This window comes from Rana temporaria, chromosome 3 (assembly GCF_905171775.1).
Source record: "Rana temporaria chromosome 3, aRanTem1.1, whole genome shotgun sequence".
Classification (NCBI taxonomy): Eukaryota; Metazoa; Chordata; class Amphibia; order Anura; family Ranidae; genus Rana; species Rana temporaria.
Genome location: NC_053491.1, coordinates 154,763,202 through 154,782,518, shown reverse-complemented (window position 1 = coordinate 154,782,518; position 19,317 = coordinate 154,763,202). Strand labels below are relative to the sequence as shown.

The 19,317-nt window shown below is 40.4% G+C and overlaps 1 protein-coding gene across 2 annotated transcripts in view; it reads left to right on the top strand.

Moving 5' to 3' along the window:
- MAPK12 (mitogen-activated protein kinase 12) overlaps positions 1-19,317 on the top strand; it is a 146,105-nt gene that overhangs the window by 121,445 nt on the left and 5,343 nt on the right. For both annotated transcript variants that reach the window (XM_040343681.1, XM_040343682.1), the window contains 3 exons: positions 10,898-10,977; positions 11,232-11,310; positions 17,917-18,090. In XM_040343681.1, coding sequence (XP_040199615.1) covers positions 10,898-10,977; positions 11,232-11,310; positions 17,917-18,090 — 333 coding nt within the window. The remainder of the gene's footprint in view (positions 1-10,897; positions 10,978-11,231; positions 11,311-17,916; positions 18,091-19,317) is intronic.

The window sequence follows — 19,317 nt, the reverse complement described above, 5'->3', positions numbered from 1 at the left end:
AGGTTCGCTCTTTGGATGTACGTAGTACATCCAAAGAGCTAAACTGATTTAATATGCAACAGAGAATTCTAGCTCCTAAATCTTTTAACCTTCTTTTTTTTTTTCTTTTTAAGACCAACAGTGTTTAAATCTAGTACAAGTAATAAAATGATATATATCTGCACAGTACAGGAATGGTTATTTATGACAGACACTGCTTCTCAGCCCCCTTCATAACAGAGAACGAAGTCGACTTTTTTTCCTTAATGGCAGTTCCTGAAATAAGCATCTTAAAAAAAAAAAAAAGGACACAGGACGCGATCACCTCCGCCGCTGCCGACTGCTCCGGTAAGCGGCGCAGGGGGGGGGCCTCTCCCGCTGCCGATAACGGTGATCTCGCGACGAATTCACCGCGGAGACCGCTGTTATCGTTAACAGGACCGCTCACAGAAAATATGGATATCTCGGTTGTGGCAGCGGCTGCTGCCGTTACCGAGATATCCATCTTTAAAATGCCGATGTATATGTACGTGAGCGGGTCCTTAAGTGGTTAAAGACATTTTTTAGCAAACATGTTATACTTGCCTGCCCTGTGCAAAGGTTTTGCACAGAGCAGCCCTGATCCTTTTCTCAGATCCCTTGCTGGCGCTCCTGGCCCCTCCTTTTCTGAGTGCCCCCATAGCAAGCCACTTGCTATGAGGTTTTTAGAAGAAAAATTGCGCTAACCAAAACAACGTGATTAAATAAATGAATATAAAAAAAGGCAGCAATAACGTGTCATAACACAAACAGTATAAGAAAAAGAAAAAATCGCGCCAATCTATAAAAATTATTCAAACCTATGTGACAACACAATTAGTGTAGTGAATAAATGTCCAAAAAAGAAAAATAAATAATGTCCCTGTAGCATGTGAAATATACCACACTAGCATGTGTGGGAAACATTCAAATCCTTATTGGAATAACCATAATAGTGAGTTATATTAAAAGTCCAAATAGCTGTGAAGTTTCTTGGGACAAACAACACCCGGTGCACAAATGATTGAGTGAGCCACCACCACATGGACTGGGGCTTACCAGAACACATATAAATAACAGCGTTATTTAAAGATTGCAGCAGGGGTCTCCAAGGGGTATGATCACAACACAGGATCAATGGATGTACAGCATATATCTTTCACTGGTATCTCCACGGAGGGATAGGATAAACTCGTCTGTCAGTACGAGTTTATCCTATCCCTCCGTGGAGATACCAGTGAAAGATATATGCTGTACATCCATTGATCCTGTGTTGTGATCATACCCCTTGGAGACCCCTGCTGCAATCTTTAAATAACGCTGTTATTTATATGTGTTCTGGTAAGCCCCAGTCCATGTGGTGGTGGCTCACTCAATCATTTGTGCACCGGGTGTTGTTTGTCCCAAGAAACTTCACAGCTATTTGGACTTTTAATATAACTCACTATTATGGTTATTCCAATAAGGATTTGAATGTTTCCCACACATGCTAGTGTGGTATATTTCACATGCTACAGGGACATTATTTCTTTTTCTTTTTTGGACATTTATTCACTACACTAATTGTGTTGTCACATAGGTTTGAATAATTTTTATAGATTGACTTGCTATGAGGCACTCACTCCCAAACTCTGTTCCCATAAGGCACATGGAATGGGGCTCGGCTCCACCCCTCCCTCCTCACTGGCTGTGAGCTGTGATTGACAGCAATGGGAGCTAATGGTTCCCACTGCTGTCTCAGCCAAACCAAGAGTCAGATGAATTCCGATTGGGCTTGGGTAAGTATTAGGGAGGCTGTGGGGAGCTGCATTCTAAAGGTTTATTACCTTCATGCATAGAATGCATGAAGGTAAATGACCTTCAGGCTTTAGAAACACTTTTAAGCTATTGAATACAATAAGTACAATACTTTTTTCTTTCAAGGGGTTTACTAATTAAAAAACATCAATCCACCACCGACTGTGGGTCTAAAAGTGTTCCACTCAAAATAGTGTCCAAAGAATGACCACCCAACATTTGAGAATCAAATGTGGTAAGTCATAAGAGTGGTAAATAATAATAGATAAAGAAACAACAATTATGCCAATCTCAGCACAATGTAAATAATTAAGAACAGTGATCACAATAAAGGAAGATAGTGACATCCAAAAAGTGCTTCAATCAAAAAGTGCATGGTGCAACATGATTCAATAAAAATGTCCACAAAATAGTCCACAACATAGTCCAAAAGAGGTAGCATGCACAAGTGGGCATGAACAAAAAAATAATGTGCAGATCACAAGAAAATCAGATAATGATCAATAATAATAGTGCAGTGTTTCAGAAAAGTGTCCAGTGCACAATCCGTGCCAAAACAATATTCTTTTAAAAGATCTTTCGATCAATAAAAATAAATAAATAAATCAGTGAAAATGTAATAAATATAAAAGTGCAATTAGTGCTCCAAAGAATCCATTAAAAATCTTGAGTGGTTGATGCTGAACGTGCAATCGTGCTTGTATAGAATCACCTTCAGGCTCCCCACAGTGTCTGGAGAATAGTGTGTTCCAGCCCCTTACCTTTGGAGGGCTTATAGTAAAGCCTCTATGTAAATATTTCCAAATACGGCAGCTTGCTGGTCCACTCCCATACAACACGGCTCATGGGTTAAAGATGACCTGAGACCAGAAACAGGTTGAGCCAGGTAAAGGGAGGAGGAAATCTGCCCAAGTCCCAGCCAATCACAGCCCTCCCTGAGCCGAGACTGAGAGATCTTCAAAGAGTTGTTGGAGGACGGTTGTAGAACAGGTGGATGTGATCACAGCCAGGAGCTGAGCATAGCAGATCCTGGGGGCTGGCTTCCCTTTTGTCATTTGAGAGTCATCTTTAACCCATGAGCCGTGTTGTATGGGAGTGGACCAGCAAGCTGCCGTATTTGGAAATATTTACATAGAGGCTTTACTATAAGCCCTCCAAAGGTAAGGGGCTGGAACACACTATTCTCCAGACACTGTGGGGAGCCTGAAGGTGATTCTATACAAGCACGATTGCACGTTCAGCATCAACCACTCAAGTTTTTTAATGGATTCTTTGGAGCACTAATTGCACTTTTATATTTATTACATTTTCACTGATTTATTTATTTATTTTTATTGATCGAAAGATCTTTTAAAAGAATATTGTTTTGGCACGGATTGTGCACTGGACACTTTTCTGAAACACTGCACTATTATTATTGATCATTATCTGATTTTCTTGTGATCTGCACATTATTTATTTTTTTGTTCATGCCCACTTGTGCATGCTACCTCTTTTGGACTATTTTGTGGACTATTTTGTGGACATTTTTATTGAATCATGTTGCACCATGCACTTTTTGATTGAAGCACTTTTTGGATGTCACTATCTTCCTTTATTGTGATCACTGTTCTTAATTATTTACATTGTGCTGAGATTGGCATAATTGTTGTTTCTTTATCTATTATTATTTACCACTCTTATGACTTACCACATTTGATTCTCAAATGTTGGGTGGTCATTCTTTGGACACTATTTTGAGTGGAACACTTTTAGACCCACAGTCGGTGGTGGATTGATGTTTTTTACCCGCACACATTTTGGATTGTCATATATTTTTATTAGGTAATTTTATTGGGCAAGCGCTACTACACCCACCCTGATATTCATTTACCTTTAGTGCGTGAGCATTTTTAGTAGTGGCTGCTGCTTATTAGTTGTTATTTATGTTATTTATTCTTTTTATAGTTTAGTCTCACCTTGGTTAGGTTGATTTGCGCATTAGTTCCCCCCCATTTTCATACTAATTAAAAGCTTAATTTATAATAACCATACTTTTTGTGTATATGAATTAAAGTGCGTAGTGCTAATTGTTAATATAGTGCACAATCCACAGCAACAAAATGAATTAAATAAACAATGATTCCAAATTTTTTATCAAAAATAAAGTCCATAAATCTGTTTTGGTGTAATTTCAATTCTTGTGACCATCACCAATAACAAACTTCATGTGGGTCACCCGGTGGATATGGGTGAATTGCCTACTCACCAGAACACTATGACCTCTTTAACTAAAAGGGTCAGGTTAAGCTGTTAGTATGGATGCAACTCGACGTACACTTCATCTTACAACGTCATCGGGAAGCGTCATGAGCCTCAATGTACGCTTCCTGATGATGCTGTAAGATGAAACGTACGTTGAGGCGCAACCTGGTCACGTCCCTTCCGGCCACTTCCAGTTTCACCTCACCACTGTCGTGAAACGCACACTAATCAACACCGCAAGCGGGGCAAATGCAGTTTTCCATCTGATCCATGCCGTTCTCCTCAGTGCCAGGAGAAGGTACCTACCAGTGTAAGCAGCCATTTGGCGCATGATTTTATCCTTCTTTTTTTTTTTTTTTTAAATAAACTGTTACACTATGGTTCGGTTTTTGATATGTCTTTTAATGGGCTATCGCGGTGGAGAGACAACAAGGTTCTCCTTGACACATCAGCAAGCCCGCAGATCCATGCTAACATCTTAATCTGACCTTCTTTTTAGTTAGAGGTCATGGTGGTCTGGTGAGTAGGCAATTCACTCACATCCACCTTGTGATCCACATGAAGTTTGTTATTGGTGATGGTCACAAGAATTGAAGTTGCACCGAAACAGATTTATGGACTTTATTTTTTATGAAAAATTTGGAATCACTGTTCATTTAATTCATTTTGTTACGGTGGATTGTGCACTTTATTAACAATTGGCACTATGCACTTTAATTTATATAAACAAACAGGGCAGTCTTGCTGAGCGGGCTCCCCGGGGCACAGCCCCGGGGGCCCCATCAGAGATGGACAAATGGCACTAGCCGGGGGGAAGTGTCAGTTGATGCGCTCGAGGTGCGCTGAATGAGTAGTCGCCGCTCTATAGGAGGATTCCTGCCATTCTCGGGTGTGCTGCGGATGTCCTGCGAGAGGAGGAAGGTGTTTCTGGTGCTGTGAAGAGCCTTAGTTAGCTGGTATCTTCAGCTTCACATCCCTGACGAAGATACCAGCTAACCAAGGCTCTCCGCAGCACCAGAAAGTTCAGAAACACCTTCCGTCGCTCGCGGAACATCCGCAGCACACACAGGAATGGCCAGAAAACCCGTAGCTTCTCCTCTCCTCTCCCCCTCCTTCCGTGGCTGCTGAGCCACTCCATCCTGACTGCTCAATGTGCAGTGACAAGCGGCTCGGGAGGTGTGGCAGTCCTGGAAGGCATCCCCACGCTGATCCGTCCTGTACCCTTCAGCATATCACACATGCCTTCTCCCGCCCCTCTCTCCCTGCATGTGTGCCGCTACGTCTGTGAAGGGGATGAGGGGGCGGGAAGATTAAGGATCCAAAGACCACAAGAATGAGAGAAGTCACTGACTGAGAGGGGGACGTGGCAAAAGACACACTGTAAAGTAGAAATATTGTACTTCCATTCTTGAGAGTAGGTGCGTAGATTGGGGCAACCATGTAGGGGCCCCATAGCATTACTTTGCCCAGGGGCCCATGATGCTATTAAGATGGCCTGTACACAAAATTGGCACAATTGTACATGAATTTAATACTTACACCGCCCCCTACCATTACACATGCCAAACCAGACAAAGATGGCACTTTGAGGGGAGCAGCATTATCAAGCACTCTTTGCTATTCCATAGCGCGAGGCCTTTCACTTTTACATTTCTAATAACCAGTCTGTATTCTTATCTCTGTGATCACAATGGGTAAAGGGATTTTCCATTATCTTCCGCAAATATATTGAACATACATATAATGAATACACTTGAGTAAATAATTTTTTAGGAGATTTCATGACTTTAGCACTAAAGTGATACTGGGATATTGCTGTGCTTTAAGTGCTGCTTTTAAAAAAAAATCTGTGATGTATTCTGTTACAAGTTCTAGAATTGGTTCATTGTTGGATATACATCACAAATCCTTAGAATAGCTAATCGTATAAGTGTACCATTAAAAGGTAACCAGCTGGAGATTTCATTGCAGTCTGTAATTGCTCTAACTTGCCGTATGTGTGTCTTTAAAACAAGGCAAGAACTTGTGCTTTAGAAAGATAATTGAAATCTCTTCCAGCTAAAAATAAATGTACTTTCTTTTTTTCTTTTCTTCTTCTTCTACAAGTCACTTAGGGAATCGGTGTTCTTGTAAGAGAAACTGTAATTAGTATTTATATGTATGTGCAAGATACTGAGTGCAACCCATTTGTTGCCTGTGGTGGAATACCAAAATAAAGACCAATTTGGGGGCAGCTTACTTTGAGGTTTAAAAGCTGAACTGGGACATTAAGATTTTACACTTATTAGTCAAAAGAAACCTGCTGAACTGCCACCTTATGACTGATAAATATGGATGTAAAAAAAACCTAATTAAACCTTTATTCATTCAGAAGAAGTCCTTTAGAAGGAAAGGTGGCAATGCTTGGCAACCAATTAAATATACTTTGTTTTGTTTTTGTTTTATTGTTCCAACAATCCTGAAATTATAAAAGCCACAGACTGGATACAGTGGACACTGAATGGTCTTATGTACGCAAGAACAAAAATGTAATGCGGTCCTTTTAGAGCTGCAGGATTCTGGCTAAAATGGGAATCCCGATTTTTTATTTTTTTTTTTATTTATTTTTTTTTTTCTCGTGGTGTAACATCTTCTTTTCACATTATACAAAAAAAAATTGGGCTAATTTTACCGTTTTTAGTGAGTTTTTTTTTTTTTTTTTTTTTTTTTTTAATTGCTGTTAAAAAAACGCTGCAAAAATACAGTGTGACATAAAATATTGCAACAACCACCATTTTATTCTCTAGGGTCTCTTCTAAAAAAAATATGTATTATGTTTGGGTGTTTCAAGTAAATTTTCTAGCAGAAAATAATGATTTTTTACTTGTAAGCAACAAATGTCAGAAAAGGTTTGGTCTTTTAAATGGTTAAACTTCCTTCATCTACACGCACGGTGTTCTTTCCTTTGATACAAAAAAAAACAGATACTTTTGTTTCTACTTATTCATGTTGTAATAAAACTTGGCAGGCTGTCTGGATTTTATTTCCCCAGCTGTGAGAACTCTCTGCACTTGTTAGAAAGATCGTAACATGCTGTTTTCAAGATCAGGAAGGGAAAAAGATCTTAACGATTAATCGTGCAGCTCTATGGTCCTTAGATGTTGTGGTTGCAATAATTTTCTTATTTTTCCAACTTACTTTATTTTCACCTGATCATCCTGCCACTAGCACACATTCTTCCCCAGAATAACAATGCTCACTTACTATACTGTGTATGTGGAGGAGCAGCATTTTCACCCTTTCTGCTTGAATTTGATCAAGAAATATCTCTTATCCAAAATATTGGTGAAGGTGTTGTGTAGTTAAGCTGAGCAAGGCTGATGACATTTCTTGGGATTTCAGGGCAGCAGAGAGGCAGAATGGACAGGAAGTTAGGAGGTCACATTATTTCTTTCAGGATCAACCGATATTTTCCTTTTTTTTAGGAAACAAAGGTGCATGCATTGTAGACATTTTTCTTAGCCATACACTTTAAAGTGCCACGCTGGGATAAAATAGTTCCCCTTTCCACCCTTCCTGCACAACATCCAACTGCTGTCCAAAAGAAAAACTCATACTGAAAGCTCACTATACTTACCTGTAGCTGCGGCCATGTGACTTTAGCTTGTTTTACTTCCTGCATGGGTCATTCTTTGGGTGTTCACATCATGCAGGCAGTGATGTGGACATTTTCAATTGAATGGCCAGCAATTGGGTCTTCTTGGGATCAAAGTTAGGGCTGGCGGGGGGGGAGTCTTTGGGACCTGTGGCCTTGGGGCCATCACAGCGCTGGTATATCACTTACCTTAACCAGAATTGACAGTGATGTGTGACTTGGATGGGGCAGGAGAGTATACCTGTATATGAAAAACTAAAAGGGTGGGACTTTAAATGAGGCGCAGGGCATAAAGCCAAGCACTTCCATCCCCAATATTGTGAACAAGGAAGGACAAAGGTGGGACTTTAATTGAGGCATGTACCCCAGGAGATCAACGATGACAATTGAATATGGCAGGTAACTGATCCAGTAGAACTAAACACATAAAATAAAAAGCATTGCATAAAAACAATTGACAGTTATTTAATAGTGTAAAAATATAACAGATACAATAATAGCATGATAACCTTGGTACAATAGTTAAAGAATTTGATATTGCATAAATTCCAACAATTTATAGTATCAATAATGGACATAAAATAACATGATTAGTTCATACTAAAAATAATAAAAAGAAGCCAATTCATTAGAACGTGTATCCATGATATATGAATATAATCTTGATACGTTGGTACAGTCCAATTGGTATAAAAAGAAATGGTTGGTGATTAAAATGTCATAGATTGACCAAGGGGGGCATCTATTTGCTCCTAGTAATATATAATTGGTTCATAATATAGACATTGTACAAAACCAAATTAATTAAAAATGTCTTCTACTTCATACCTTGCACCTGAGGAGTGGCAGTAGCCACGAAACGCGTTGAGCCAATAGATGCCCACCTTCATACTCGCTGCTACTGTACCATCTATCATTTTATATATTAATTTATTTATCATTCAATCATGGCTATAATTATTACGGATATATTTTTTATTAATTTGGTTTTGTACAATGTCTATATTATGAACCAATTATATATTACTAGGAGCCAATAGATGCCCCCTTGGTCAATATGACATTTTAATCACCAACCATTTCTTTTCATACCAATTGGACTGTACCAATGTATCAAGATTATAGTTCTATATCATGGAGACACGTTCCAATGAATTGGCTTCTTTTTATTGTTTTTAGTATGAACTAATCATGTTTTTTTATCTCTATTATTGATACTATAAATTGTTGGAATTTATGCAATATCAAATTCTTTGACTATTGTACCAGGGTTATCATGCTATTATTGTATCTGTTATATTTTTACACAAATAACTGACTATCAATTGTTATGCAATGCTTTCATGTTATGTGTTTAGTTCTACTGGATCAGTTACCTGCCATATTCAATTGTCATCATTAATCTCTTGGGCTGCATGCCTCAATTAAAGTCCCACCTTTGTCCTTCTTTGTTCAAAATAGGTGAGTATACCTGGCTTCACAAGGGAAGGGAACCAAAAAGCTTGGCAGGATCGGGTTAGTTGAGAGTTTTGGTAGGAAAATTGATTTTTTTCCCAGGAGTGGATCCATAAAGTAAATGTAGAGGAGAAGATGATGTCCCTCTGAAGTCTATGGGCAGAATTGCATCTGCCCATCCCTAAATTTACTGAAACCCACCCCAATGTGTCTCGCTGTTGGTTAACCACTTTCCTTTCAGTTTATCTTGATTGGCCTACATCGTGTAGATTTCCCAGCAACTTAACAAAATCTTTTACTTGATAAACTCTTAAGCAACGCTCAAGCTGTTTTAGAATCGGTGTATGTATAGCAACCTACAGAAGCTGTATTCTTGATATCGATATCGGAGAGATGTGTGCGCCGACACAGGCCATCCATGGAGAATGGTGTGCATTTAGGCACGGCCGCATCACTGCTGCTGTCTACCTACCCCTTCACTCTATAGGTCTGTGCTCCCCTCTTCTGCAGCCAGCAACCCATCTCTGACAGCCACAGGTGGTGCTGACAGCGCTCTGCATGGAGGGGCCGGAGGATCGGACTTGGTGGGTCAGTCGTTACTTGGCATCATGGCAGCCGTGCATCTCCTCCCAGGCCAATAGGATTGCTTCTCCTTTTGGCCAATCAGGAAACCGGGTCTCGGGACCCTCTTCCTGATTGGCCAGGAGGTGAATCGGTGTGACAATGGCAAATATTCATTCACTACTGTCACACAAATGGATGGGCTCACTGCGCCCTGAGCCCACCTTTTTTCTTTTTTTAAGCCCATTAGAGCCTCTGGCTCTAGTCACAAACTTAAAAAAAAAAAAACAGTTTGAATCCATGCGTCCGGTGCCCTGCATGTAGATTAGGGGGCAAGACACATGAAGGGGGACCCCCCTAATGGATAGGCTGCCACTGCCTGGTGCCCTTTTAAGTAGACTTGTCTGCTTCGTAGTCCCTTTATTTGGACCGTCAATTCTCCAAATGCTTCCCTCCTATCCTGACAAAGGGTGGTAGGGGAAGTCCCAGTGTTGCTCCAGTTAGGAAAGAGTCCTAGACTTCTTACAATCATAATTTCAAAGATCCTTACAGATATCTGCTAGCTATTCCAATGCAGTGGAAAAATCGGCTCACAATTTATGGCTTTGGACATGACCGTCCCTGAGGACAGAGTTCCTGAAGGAGTTGTTGAGAAACTGAGAGCCTTATTGTAGCTCTTACTCAGGATTGTGTTAATTGTGGGCTTGGCAGGCATGGAGTACCTGGCACCAGGGGATCGTGACCAGGTGGACTACACTCTCACTTCATAAGTGCTGTCTCTTTTAGGATATAAACCTCTGTAGGGACTGTTCCATAAAACCGCCACAACTATTAAACACAGAGGAAGGCAGTTCAAGTAGAAATCCATGCATCAAAGACAAAGGGATTCTCTCTGCAAAATGATGCAGGTCAATCCGCTACAGACATTGGCTAAAAACGGAGGCAATGCTGGGAGTGGGAGGGGTAATACAAGACTATATGCCAGGGTCCAATCACATGGAGGTGGCGCATAACCATACAGTCTAGGAACTAATTCTCCTGTGTCCTGTGATGTACAATTGTGAAAACGCTCATCTGGGATATAAATAACACAGCAACTGATTATTATTTTTTTGTTCATTTTATCTTGCAAAGCTCAGGGTGAAGCATTCATTGATATTATAGACTTGTAATAGTCTTCAGTATTATGATCCTTAACCCAAGTATAAGATCTGGATCAGCTTACAGAAATAATGAAAATTACTGGAACACCCACCCAGGACTTTGTCCAGAAGCTTCAGAGTCCTGATGTAAGTACAGCCTTTTATAATGAATATTTTCTCACCAGCACAAATGGCCATACATAACAGTACATGTGTGTGTGTGTGTGTGTGTGTGTGTGTGTGTTTTTATATATATATTCTGATTTTGTGCATATTTCTACTTTGATTCATTGTGTTTATTTTTGTTCATAAAGAATGAATTTGAATGTTATGTTATATTTACATACAAGAAATTGACTATTAAGCACAGCTTAAATAGTTAAATGCTTGTTCTGTTCCAGGCTAAAAATTATATCAAGAGTCTCCCAAAGGTGCAGAAGAAAGACTTTGGGTTATTGTTGAGATACGCAAACCCTCTTGGTAACACTTTTTATTGTGCATTTATTTTTGTTTATAAGGACATTTTGAAGTATCATTGGCTGAAAGCTTAAAATGGCATTTAAAATATGTTAAGTTTTTACAGCTAGAAGTGGACCCCTACTTCAGACCCTTTTGTGCAACAAGATGTTAGCATTGCCCTGTTCACCTACATTTTACTGCCTGATTTAGCCTGAAATGCTTCCCCCTGTAAAAATCTGATATTTGGGTGCCAAATTTGATGCAATGGGATTTATAAGTCTCTTTAAAATATTGGATTTGGTTAGTCTGCCATAATATTGGCACAAATCCACAATGAAAAATAAGGTGATCTGTTGTGTTCATTTTTAGAGGGGTCTGAAATAGTAGTCTAGTTTTAAGGTGATTAAAGGTGGCTGCTATGCATGATAAGATGTGGTACTGGGTTCTGGACTTCCTATAATTAAGCATAGAAATACTTTTAAGTAGGACTCCAGTCATAACATATTTTTTTAGTTTTGAATTGTGTGGTGAAAAATTCGATCTGGGCAACTTTTTTTTTTTTTTTTGCGGTCTGTGTCTTTATGGCAAATATTGTCACCTAAACAGAAAGTGAGGAGAAATCTAAAATTCGCCAGCTTTCAAATGAACAAAAGTAGATGGAAAGTCTCCCAATGTGCACACCTGTTACCATTGTGACACCCCCCCCCCCCCTTCTGCCGCTGCAGGCTGCCATTTCCAGGCTCTCCCATCCCACCCATGGTCGGCCAACACTCGTGCTGAGGAAGGATGAACTTGCGTTCCCCTATCGCATCTCTGTTGTATGAAACCGGTAGCAACCCAATTCGATCTATTGTTTAAAACGGCCAATTGGTGTGATTGGCTGATTTGGAGCATAGCACTCAGCATGGGCTGCGACAGGTTCTCTATACAAACACAAGCAATGCTATTTATCCCTTATAAAGTTGCTAAGAAAAATGAAATGCTAAAATGGAAAAACAAAATGTTTAAAGTCCCGCACACATATCTAAATGGTGATTGCACCACACGTGAGGTATTGCGGTGATTCTAGCACCAGGTTTCCTGTGTAACTCTAAACTGACTAAACTTTTTAAATTGTCACCTATGGATAATTTATTGTAACGTAGTTTATCGCCAATCCACGGACAATCGCCATTTTAACGTTTTGACATGTTATAGGTATCTATTTACTCAGTGCAACATCATCATTTATATTGAACCCAATAATGTAGTTCTATATTGTGTTTGTGCACTAAAATTCATTAAACATGGGTTGACATGCAGTGGGGAAAATTATTTGATCCCGTGCAGATTTAGTAATCTTTGCCCACTTACAAAGAAATGAAGGTTCTATAATTTGTATCATAGGTGTATTTTAAATGATAGAGACAGCATATCAACCAAATATCGAGAAAAAAAAAAAACATTATACAAATGTTCTAAATTGAGTTGCAGTTCAGTGAGTAAAGTAAGTATTTGATCCCCTACCAACCAACTATAATTCTGGCTCACACAAACCGGCTATAGTATGTGGTACACAGATTAGTCCTGTCAATTTAAGAAGGTGCTCCTAACGGCAACTCGTGGGTACTTGAGAACTGGAGTTGAGAAACATTGCTATAGACAACTTATGGTGGGATCTGAAACTTAGAGTTGCCAAGTGACAGCCAAGAAACCTTAAGAGAAGTATGTGGTTTTTTTTGGGGGGTTTTTTTGGAGGGGCAGGGAGCAGCCGTCTCAGGCTCTCAGCGGCTCGCTGAAAGGCTGAGACGGGCATCAGTCCAGGCACCTGGCTGATCCAGACTTTATTGTTGTGATGCTGCAGTGCTTGGACTGATTCCAGTGATGTCGGCAGAGAGTAGACTTCAGCCCGCTCTCTGCTTAAAACCGGTCACAGGAGTGCAAAACAAATTGCACTCCTGTGACCCTTGGGAGAAGCCAAGTCAAGCAAGCTCAGGCTGGACTTCTCAAAGGATTTAGAGAAGATCTGTAAAGAAGAATGGACCAAAATCCCTCCTGAGATGTGTGTGTAAACCTGGTCACCAACTACAAGAAACTTCTTGCCTCTGTGCATGCCAACAAGGGTTTCTTCACCAAGTACCAAGTCATGTTTTGCTTGGGGATCAAATACTTATTTCACTCACTGAACTGCAACTCAATTTATAACATTTGTATCATGTGTTTTTTTTTTGGTTGATATTCTGTCTCATCAGTCTATCATTTAAAATACATCCTATGATATAAATGATAGGCCCTTCAATTCTTTGCAAGTGGACAAACTTACAAAATCTGCAAGGGATCAAATAATCCCCATTGTATGTGCAGACCGGTTTTGCCCGCACGTTTTCAGCCCATTCGGTGCGATTTTAAGTGCGAATTGTCAAAGTGTAGGACATTAGAAATCGCACCTAAACCAGGCTCAAAATCGTCCCGGACTCCTTTCGAAAACGCACTACTGGCCAGCTCGCACATATGTGAACCGGATCCATTGAAAAGGCTGCAGAATCATATGTAATGCGAACCGAATGCGATTCAAAACGCATCCAGTTGGCATATATGTGAACAGGGGCTTAAGTGTATTTTTTACGAAGAATTCGCATTTTTAAAATGGCTGCTCAAATATCATTTGACAAAAAAAATTGCAAAAACCACCATGTTATTCTGCAGGAAATCTGCTAAATATATAAATATATATATTACACACATTTGGGGATTCTAAGCTGATTTGTGCATGTATGTAAGAATTGGCATGGGCAGCTAGTGGTTAAAATAAAAAAGAAGTTATGTTTGCAATATACAGTATTAACTTTAATTCAGAGCTGTGCTCAGTACTATTATTTTGCCACAAGATGTCCTCAGTGTTCTGAGTTGAAAGATGCTCAGCTTCTTTCAACCCTGAAGACCAAGGACATCTTGTGGTGAAAAAGAAGTACTGTGAGGACAGCTTCAGACTGAAGGTGAATATTGCCTGAGTTGAAATAAAACCTGACAGAGGTTCTTACCTCTCTACTAGAAGCCTAGAGAAAAAGTTTGGACTGGAACTTTTTTTTTTATAGTTTTGAGTAGAACTTTGTCACGTTTTATTGCTCTCTGTAACTCCATAGGGGAGATTTCCCTTATTTTTTTTTATTTCAGTGACATTAGAACACGGAATGAGGAAAAAGAGGATAAGGGAACAGTAAGGTACAGATGGCAGTAAAAACCTCAGAGGTTTTGAGCCTTCCTCACTAGAAGGTTAGAGGAAGTGCTTTTGTTGCCTTCTTTGTCCCTATTGAATACATTTCCCATCATTTCCCGCCCCTCTGACTTTTTGTCAGCAGGACAGAAAGTACAGTAAAATATCTCTATTGGGAACAATTGCAGAAATTAAACACTTTTTCACCATTCTCTATACTATTCAAAACTCAAAGAAAATGTTTTTGATGGAGTTAAGCATTAATATATTTTATAGTTTAATGATAGTCTAAGGAGGTGTTTTATTAAAAAATGTGATTATAATGTGGAATGACCTTGGCTAACCCTCTGTGTTCATGATTATGTAGGATAATGCTTCCAGTTATTAGACTGCTACATTCACAACATCAACATTTAACATGAGTCTATTGTCCAAACTCCTTAGTGTCCTACAGAGGTGTGAATATGTATATCTCTGGATGTTGGAGATCCTGCTTTTTTCATACGTTAAAGCCACAAAATGTGTATACTGTGAATGAGGCTTTGGCTCGGCATTGACTCGGTCCACTCAGCTCCCTGCACTATGACATCACACAACACACTCAGACACCGCCTCCCCCAGACAGCCTTTCATCGGCGCTGCCCGAACACACTAGCGTGCACTCAAATGGTCTCGGTACCATAGTGATATTTTTTACTGGCAAACTTTTCCTGTTACTGACAGGAGAAAAGTGCCCATTTTTGACTGGCTGCCAGTAAAAATACTGACGGTTGGCAACACTTCCGCTGTACTAACCATCGATATTAGTATAGCAAACTCCCTGTTGAGCTATTGTGTTATAACAGGGGGACGCCCCCCACCAATAACACACGCCAAAAGTGAAAATCGGATGGCGATCAGTTGACCTTTTTAGGTCATGCTCCTTCAACAGAAGCCGGAAGTTTGCCCCGCTTCTATCAGACTGGATGCAGTACACATGGACCAAATGTCAGCTGGTTTCTATTGAACCGGCCTATACCGCCTCATATTTGGCCCATGTGTACTGCCCTAAAGTCTATGGTGTTTTTATAGAAGTCAAAGCAGTATTGGAGATATTTTCAAATGAAAATAAGCTTCTATCAAATATTATATAGAGGCAGATGCTTTTTCATTTGTATGATAGACGTAAATGAAGAGGTAGCAAGTTGTAATTGCAACATAAGTTTATTAGTAAATATGGAAATAAAAACTATGACCCAGTATAACTTTAATATACTAATTTATTATTGTGGTATGGGAAGAATTGGAGGAACAGTAAAAGTTACTTGTTTTGTGTACTGATGGCAGTGTTATGGAAACTTCTATTTAAACTAGTTGTGATTTTATGTTTAAAGAACACCTGTCATGAAAGAAGCATGTAAGCTGTCATTGCTAATCTATCCTTCTGAAAGTAAAAGAATAAACATGTTATACTTGCCTGCTCTCTGCAATGATTTTACACAGAGTGGCCCTGAATCTTCCTCTTCTGGGGTCCCCCGACGGCATTCCTGACTCTCCCTCTTCGGCGATTCTTCCCATAGGAAGCCACTTCTAATGGTGGCACTCATGCAGGCTTTCTGCCGAACCGCCTTGTCTGCGTCTATTGACACAGACCGGGCAGCTCGGCCTCTGCTCCTCATCACATCATTTGAGTGACCGCAATGGCTCCCGCTCCTATCAATTTGCCCACAGAGGGACATAGCCAGGAGAGCCTCGGCTCTCATGCACAGTGCTGGATTATGAATGGGCTCAAGTAAAGGGGGGCAGGGGAGGATTCTGCTACACAGAAATGTATATATATTTTTTTTATCCCAATGCATTTAGGTAAAAAAGTTAGGTTTTAGAACCATGTATGGGGGGCTGGGTAGTCTTGCGTGACCAGTGATTCTGCTCCCTTTTCTTTAATGGGTACTGTTTTTTGTACTTGTTTTTGCCTTTTTGTGTTGTACGGTTTTATGAATGAAATTTAATAAACCGGATCTTCATACAAAAAAGTTGACTCCCCTGCTCCAGCCCCTTTAGTGACTATTGAAAGTGGGTGCATCTCAGGCCAATTGGAAGGTGGGAGGAGCAGGATCACATTTTGCAGAAAGTTTTGCATGCAACTTCAGCAACCTATTTTTCTACTGATGATTTTGAAGTTGGGTTTTCACTGAAGGTAACCTTTTGGGTAGGGTTGTACCGATACCTCTCTTTTAAAACCAAGTACAAGTACTGATACTTTTATTCAAGTACTCATTAATACCGATACGGTTTTTCAATTTCATGTGACCGTGGCACTAATATGCTGCACTGATTAGGCGTGGACTGTCAGGTTTTTTTTTTACAAATTATTTTAAAAAATATGTTTTTCATCTTGGGGGCTTTGGTGAGCTATCATGGGTCTAAACCCTTTCTCTGCAGCCTCCGCTGCACTGGAGATGATTGGACAGGAGACAGAGACTCCTGTTCATACATAAACTGAGACATTGTAAACACAGTTTACAATGCTCAGGTATGAATAAACCGTGTCAGTGATCACTGACTCTGTGAATTCGAAAAAGGAAGGGGCTGGTAAATGACTGACTTATCAGCTCCTTCCTCTGCTCTCCACCCTGACAGATCCAGGACAAGGGAGGAGGAGGACTAGAGCAGACTCTGTGACCCGGAGGAGGCCTCTGAGCCTTTTTTAATAAAGCAGCTGAAAGCCGGGTGAGGAGAAGGAGGAGAAGCGGCTGTCAGCTGCTTTATTAAAAGGTATTCGGGGAGATTAGTGCTTGTAACTGCCCCCACCGATCATCTGTGAGGCTGCCCAGCTCCCCCTTCTACGCTGAGAATACAGGTATCTGAGCATTTGCATGAGTGCAAGTACTCATACAAATGCTTGGTATCAGCAACGATACTAGTATCGGTGCAACCCTACTTTGGGTATGAATTTTTCCATCAAATGCTCGCTTTGAACTGCCCAGGTTTCTGACAGGTTAACTGTAATACTTTTGTTAAACTCAAATGTTTATGCAGATCAAGTGTTCTGACTTCACTCTGATTTGCATACTTTTGTTTTGGGTCAATGATTTAGAAAATTTAGAATCCAGAGACAGCTGAAGGTCGGCAATGACAGGCTTTGTTTCTCTCATGGCAGGGTTTTCTTTTAAAACTAAATTAATAATGTTTTCAGTGCGATGGAAGCTTTTTTGTGACTTTAATTTGATATATTTGCAGGTAATATTTTAATCGCATTTTAACCTTTTTATTTTACTTTTTTTATGCTTGCTTGCTTTAACCATTGTAAAACAAGTAATCATCAGTAAGCTTTTAGCATGTATTTTCAATGCTTCTTAAATTTTGCTTCCATATGTCTAAGCTTCATTTGTGGATTCAGACTAAGGTTTATTTTTGTCTTAGTGTTTATCTTTGCTTCCTGTTTCTGTCTTTAGCTGTCAACCTGCTGGAAAAGATGTTAGTATTGGATGCAGATAAGCGAATAACAGCAACTGATGCTTTATGTCATCCATACTTTGAGCAGTTCCATGATTCCGATGATGAGGCAGAAGCAGATCCATATGATGATTCACATGACAATCTAGAACTTCCTCTTGAAGAATGGAGGAGTGAGTGTAGAAGGAAACATCCAAGCTGTTTTCTCTTTCCATTCTGTCTTGTCTCGTTTGCACCTAAAGCAGATTTAACCATACAATTTCTACCCTCTGCTGTTTCCTAACTTAAGAAAATTCTAAGTGCACTGCAATAATTTAAATTTTGTAAAAACAAAGTATGGACTTCCTCCAGGTACTGGCGATCCAGTGTGGCTAGTCCATGGGAGCCCAACCATTTGAAGAGCGAGGGCCACTTAAGCAGCTTGGTAACCGATCACAGGCCACAATGAGCAAAACAGGAGGATGACACTTTGTGTCCACTCTGCATATGCAGAGCAGACACAAACACAGCCCACTCTACCTATTGTGCCCACTGATTTGCCCAGATTTAAGGGGACGGATGCTTTTTTTTTTTTTTTTTTTTTGGATTTGTGGTAGGCGGTTGTAAAAAAAAAAAACTTTTACATCTGCCGCTCCATAGAGGTGAATAGGAGGGTTCAATTGGGTCCACCTAAAACATGGAAAGAGGCCTAATGCTGCTTTTACACTGATGCCATGTGGTTTACCTGCACCAATAGTGCAGCTCAGTGCACCTGTGGCTTTCCTGCAGGTTAGCGGCACCTGGGGATCAGTTTGAAAACAGTCCAGTAACCACTGCAGAAGAGATATGCCCATATATACACTGTGATTTTAGTACTGACCTTTAATAAGTCTTCCATTCCAGTATCGCCGGCTGTTGCTGTCCCAGGCGGAGTGCATTTGGTATCACTCCGCCTGTGACAGGAGCCGGTGCTATACAGGAAGCATCAACTTGTATGACTCTGCTCCAGTCGCTTGCTTCCTCTACTGCCAACTCCATTCACAACACTGATGCTCTGGGAAGGGGGTCGACAACCCGCAATCTAGGCTTACTGCCCCACCATCCCAGAGCAGGTCGTGGGCCACATCAGAGAGCTCCGCGGGCCACAGGTTGGGCACTCCTGATCTAGTCACTGACAAAGTTTCCACACAGGACTTGCCTCCTGTTGCGGGTTGGTGTTGGAACCGGAAAGAGAGTCAACTCCAAGGAAGCCCAAAATCAATTGCATTAGGATGCAGCAAGAAACAGGAGTTTCAAACTGTTAAAATAAAAGTACTTTGCGTGTACAACTGTTTATACACATTGCACAGTAGCACTGGGAATTGGGGAGGGCCGGTACAATCTAGCTATCCTGCAGGTACCAGTACTGTCAGGAAACTGTC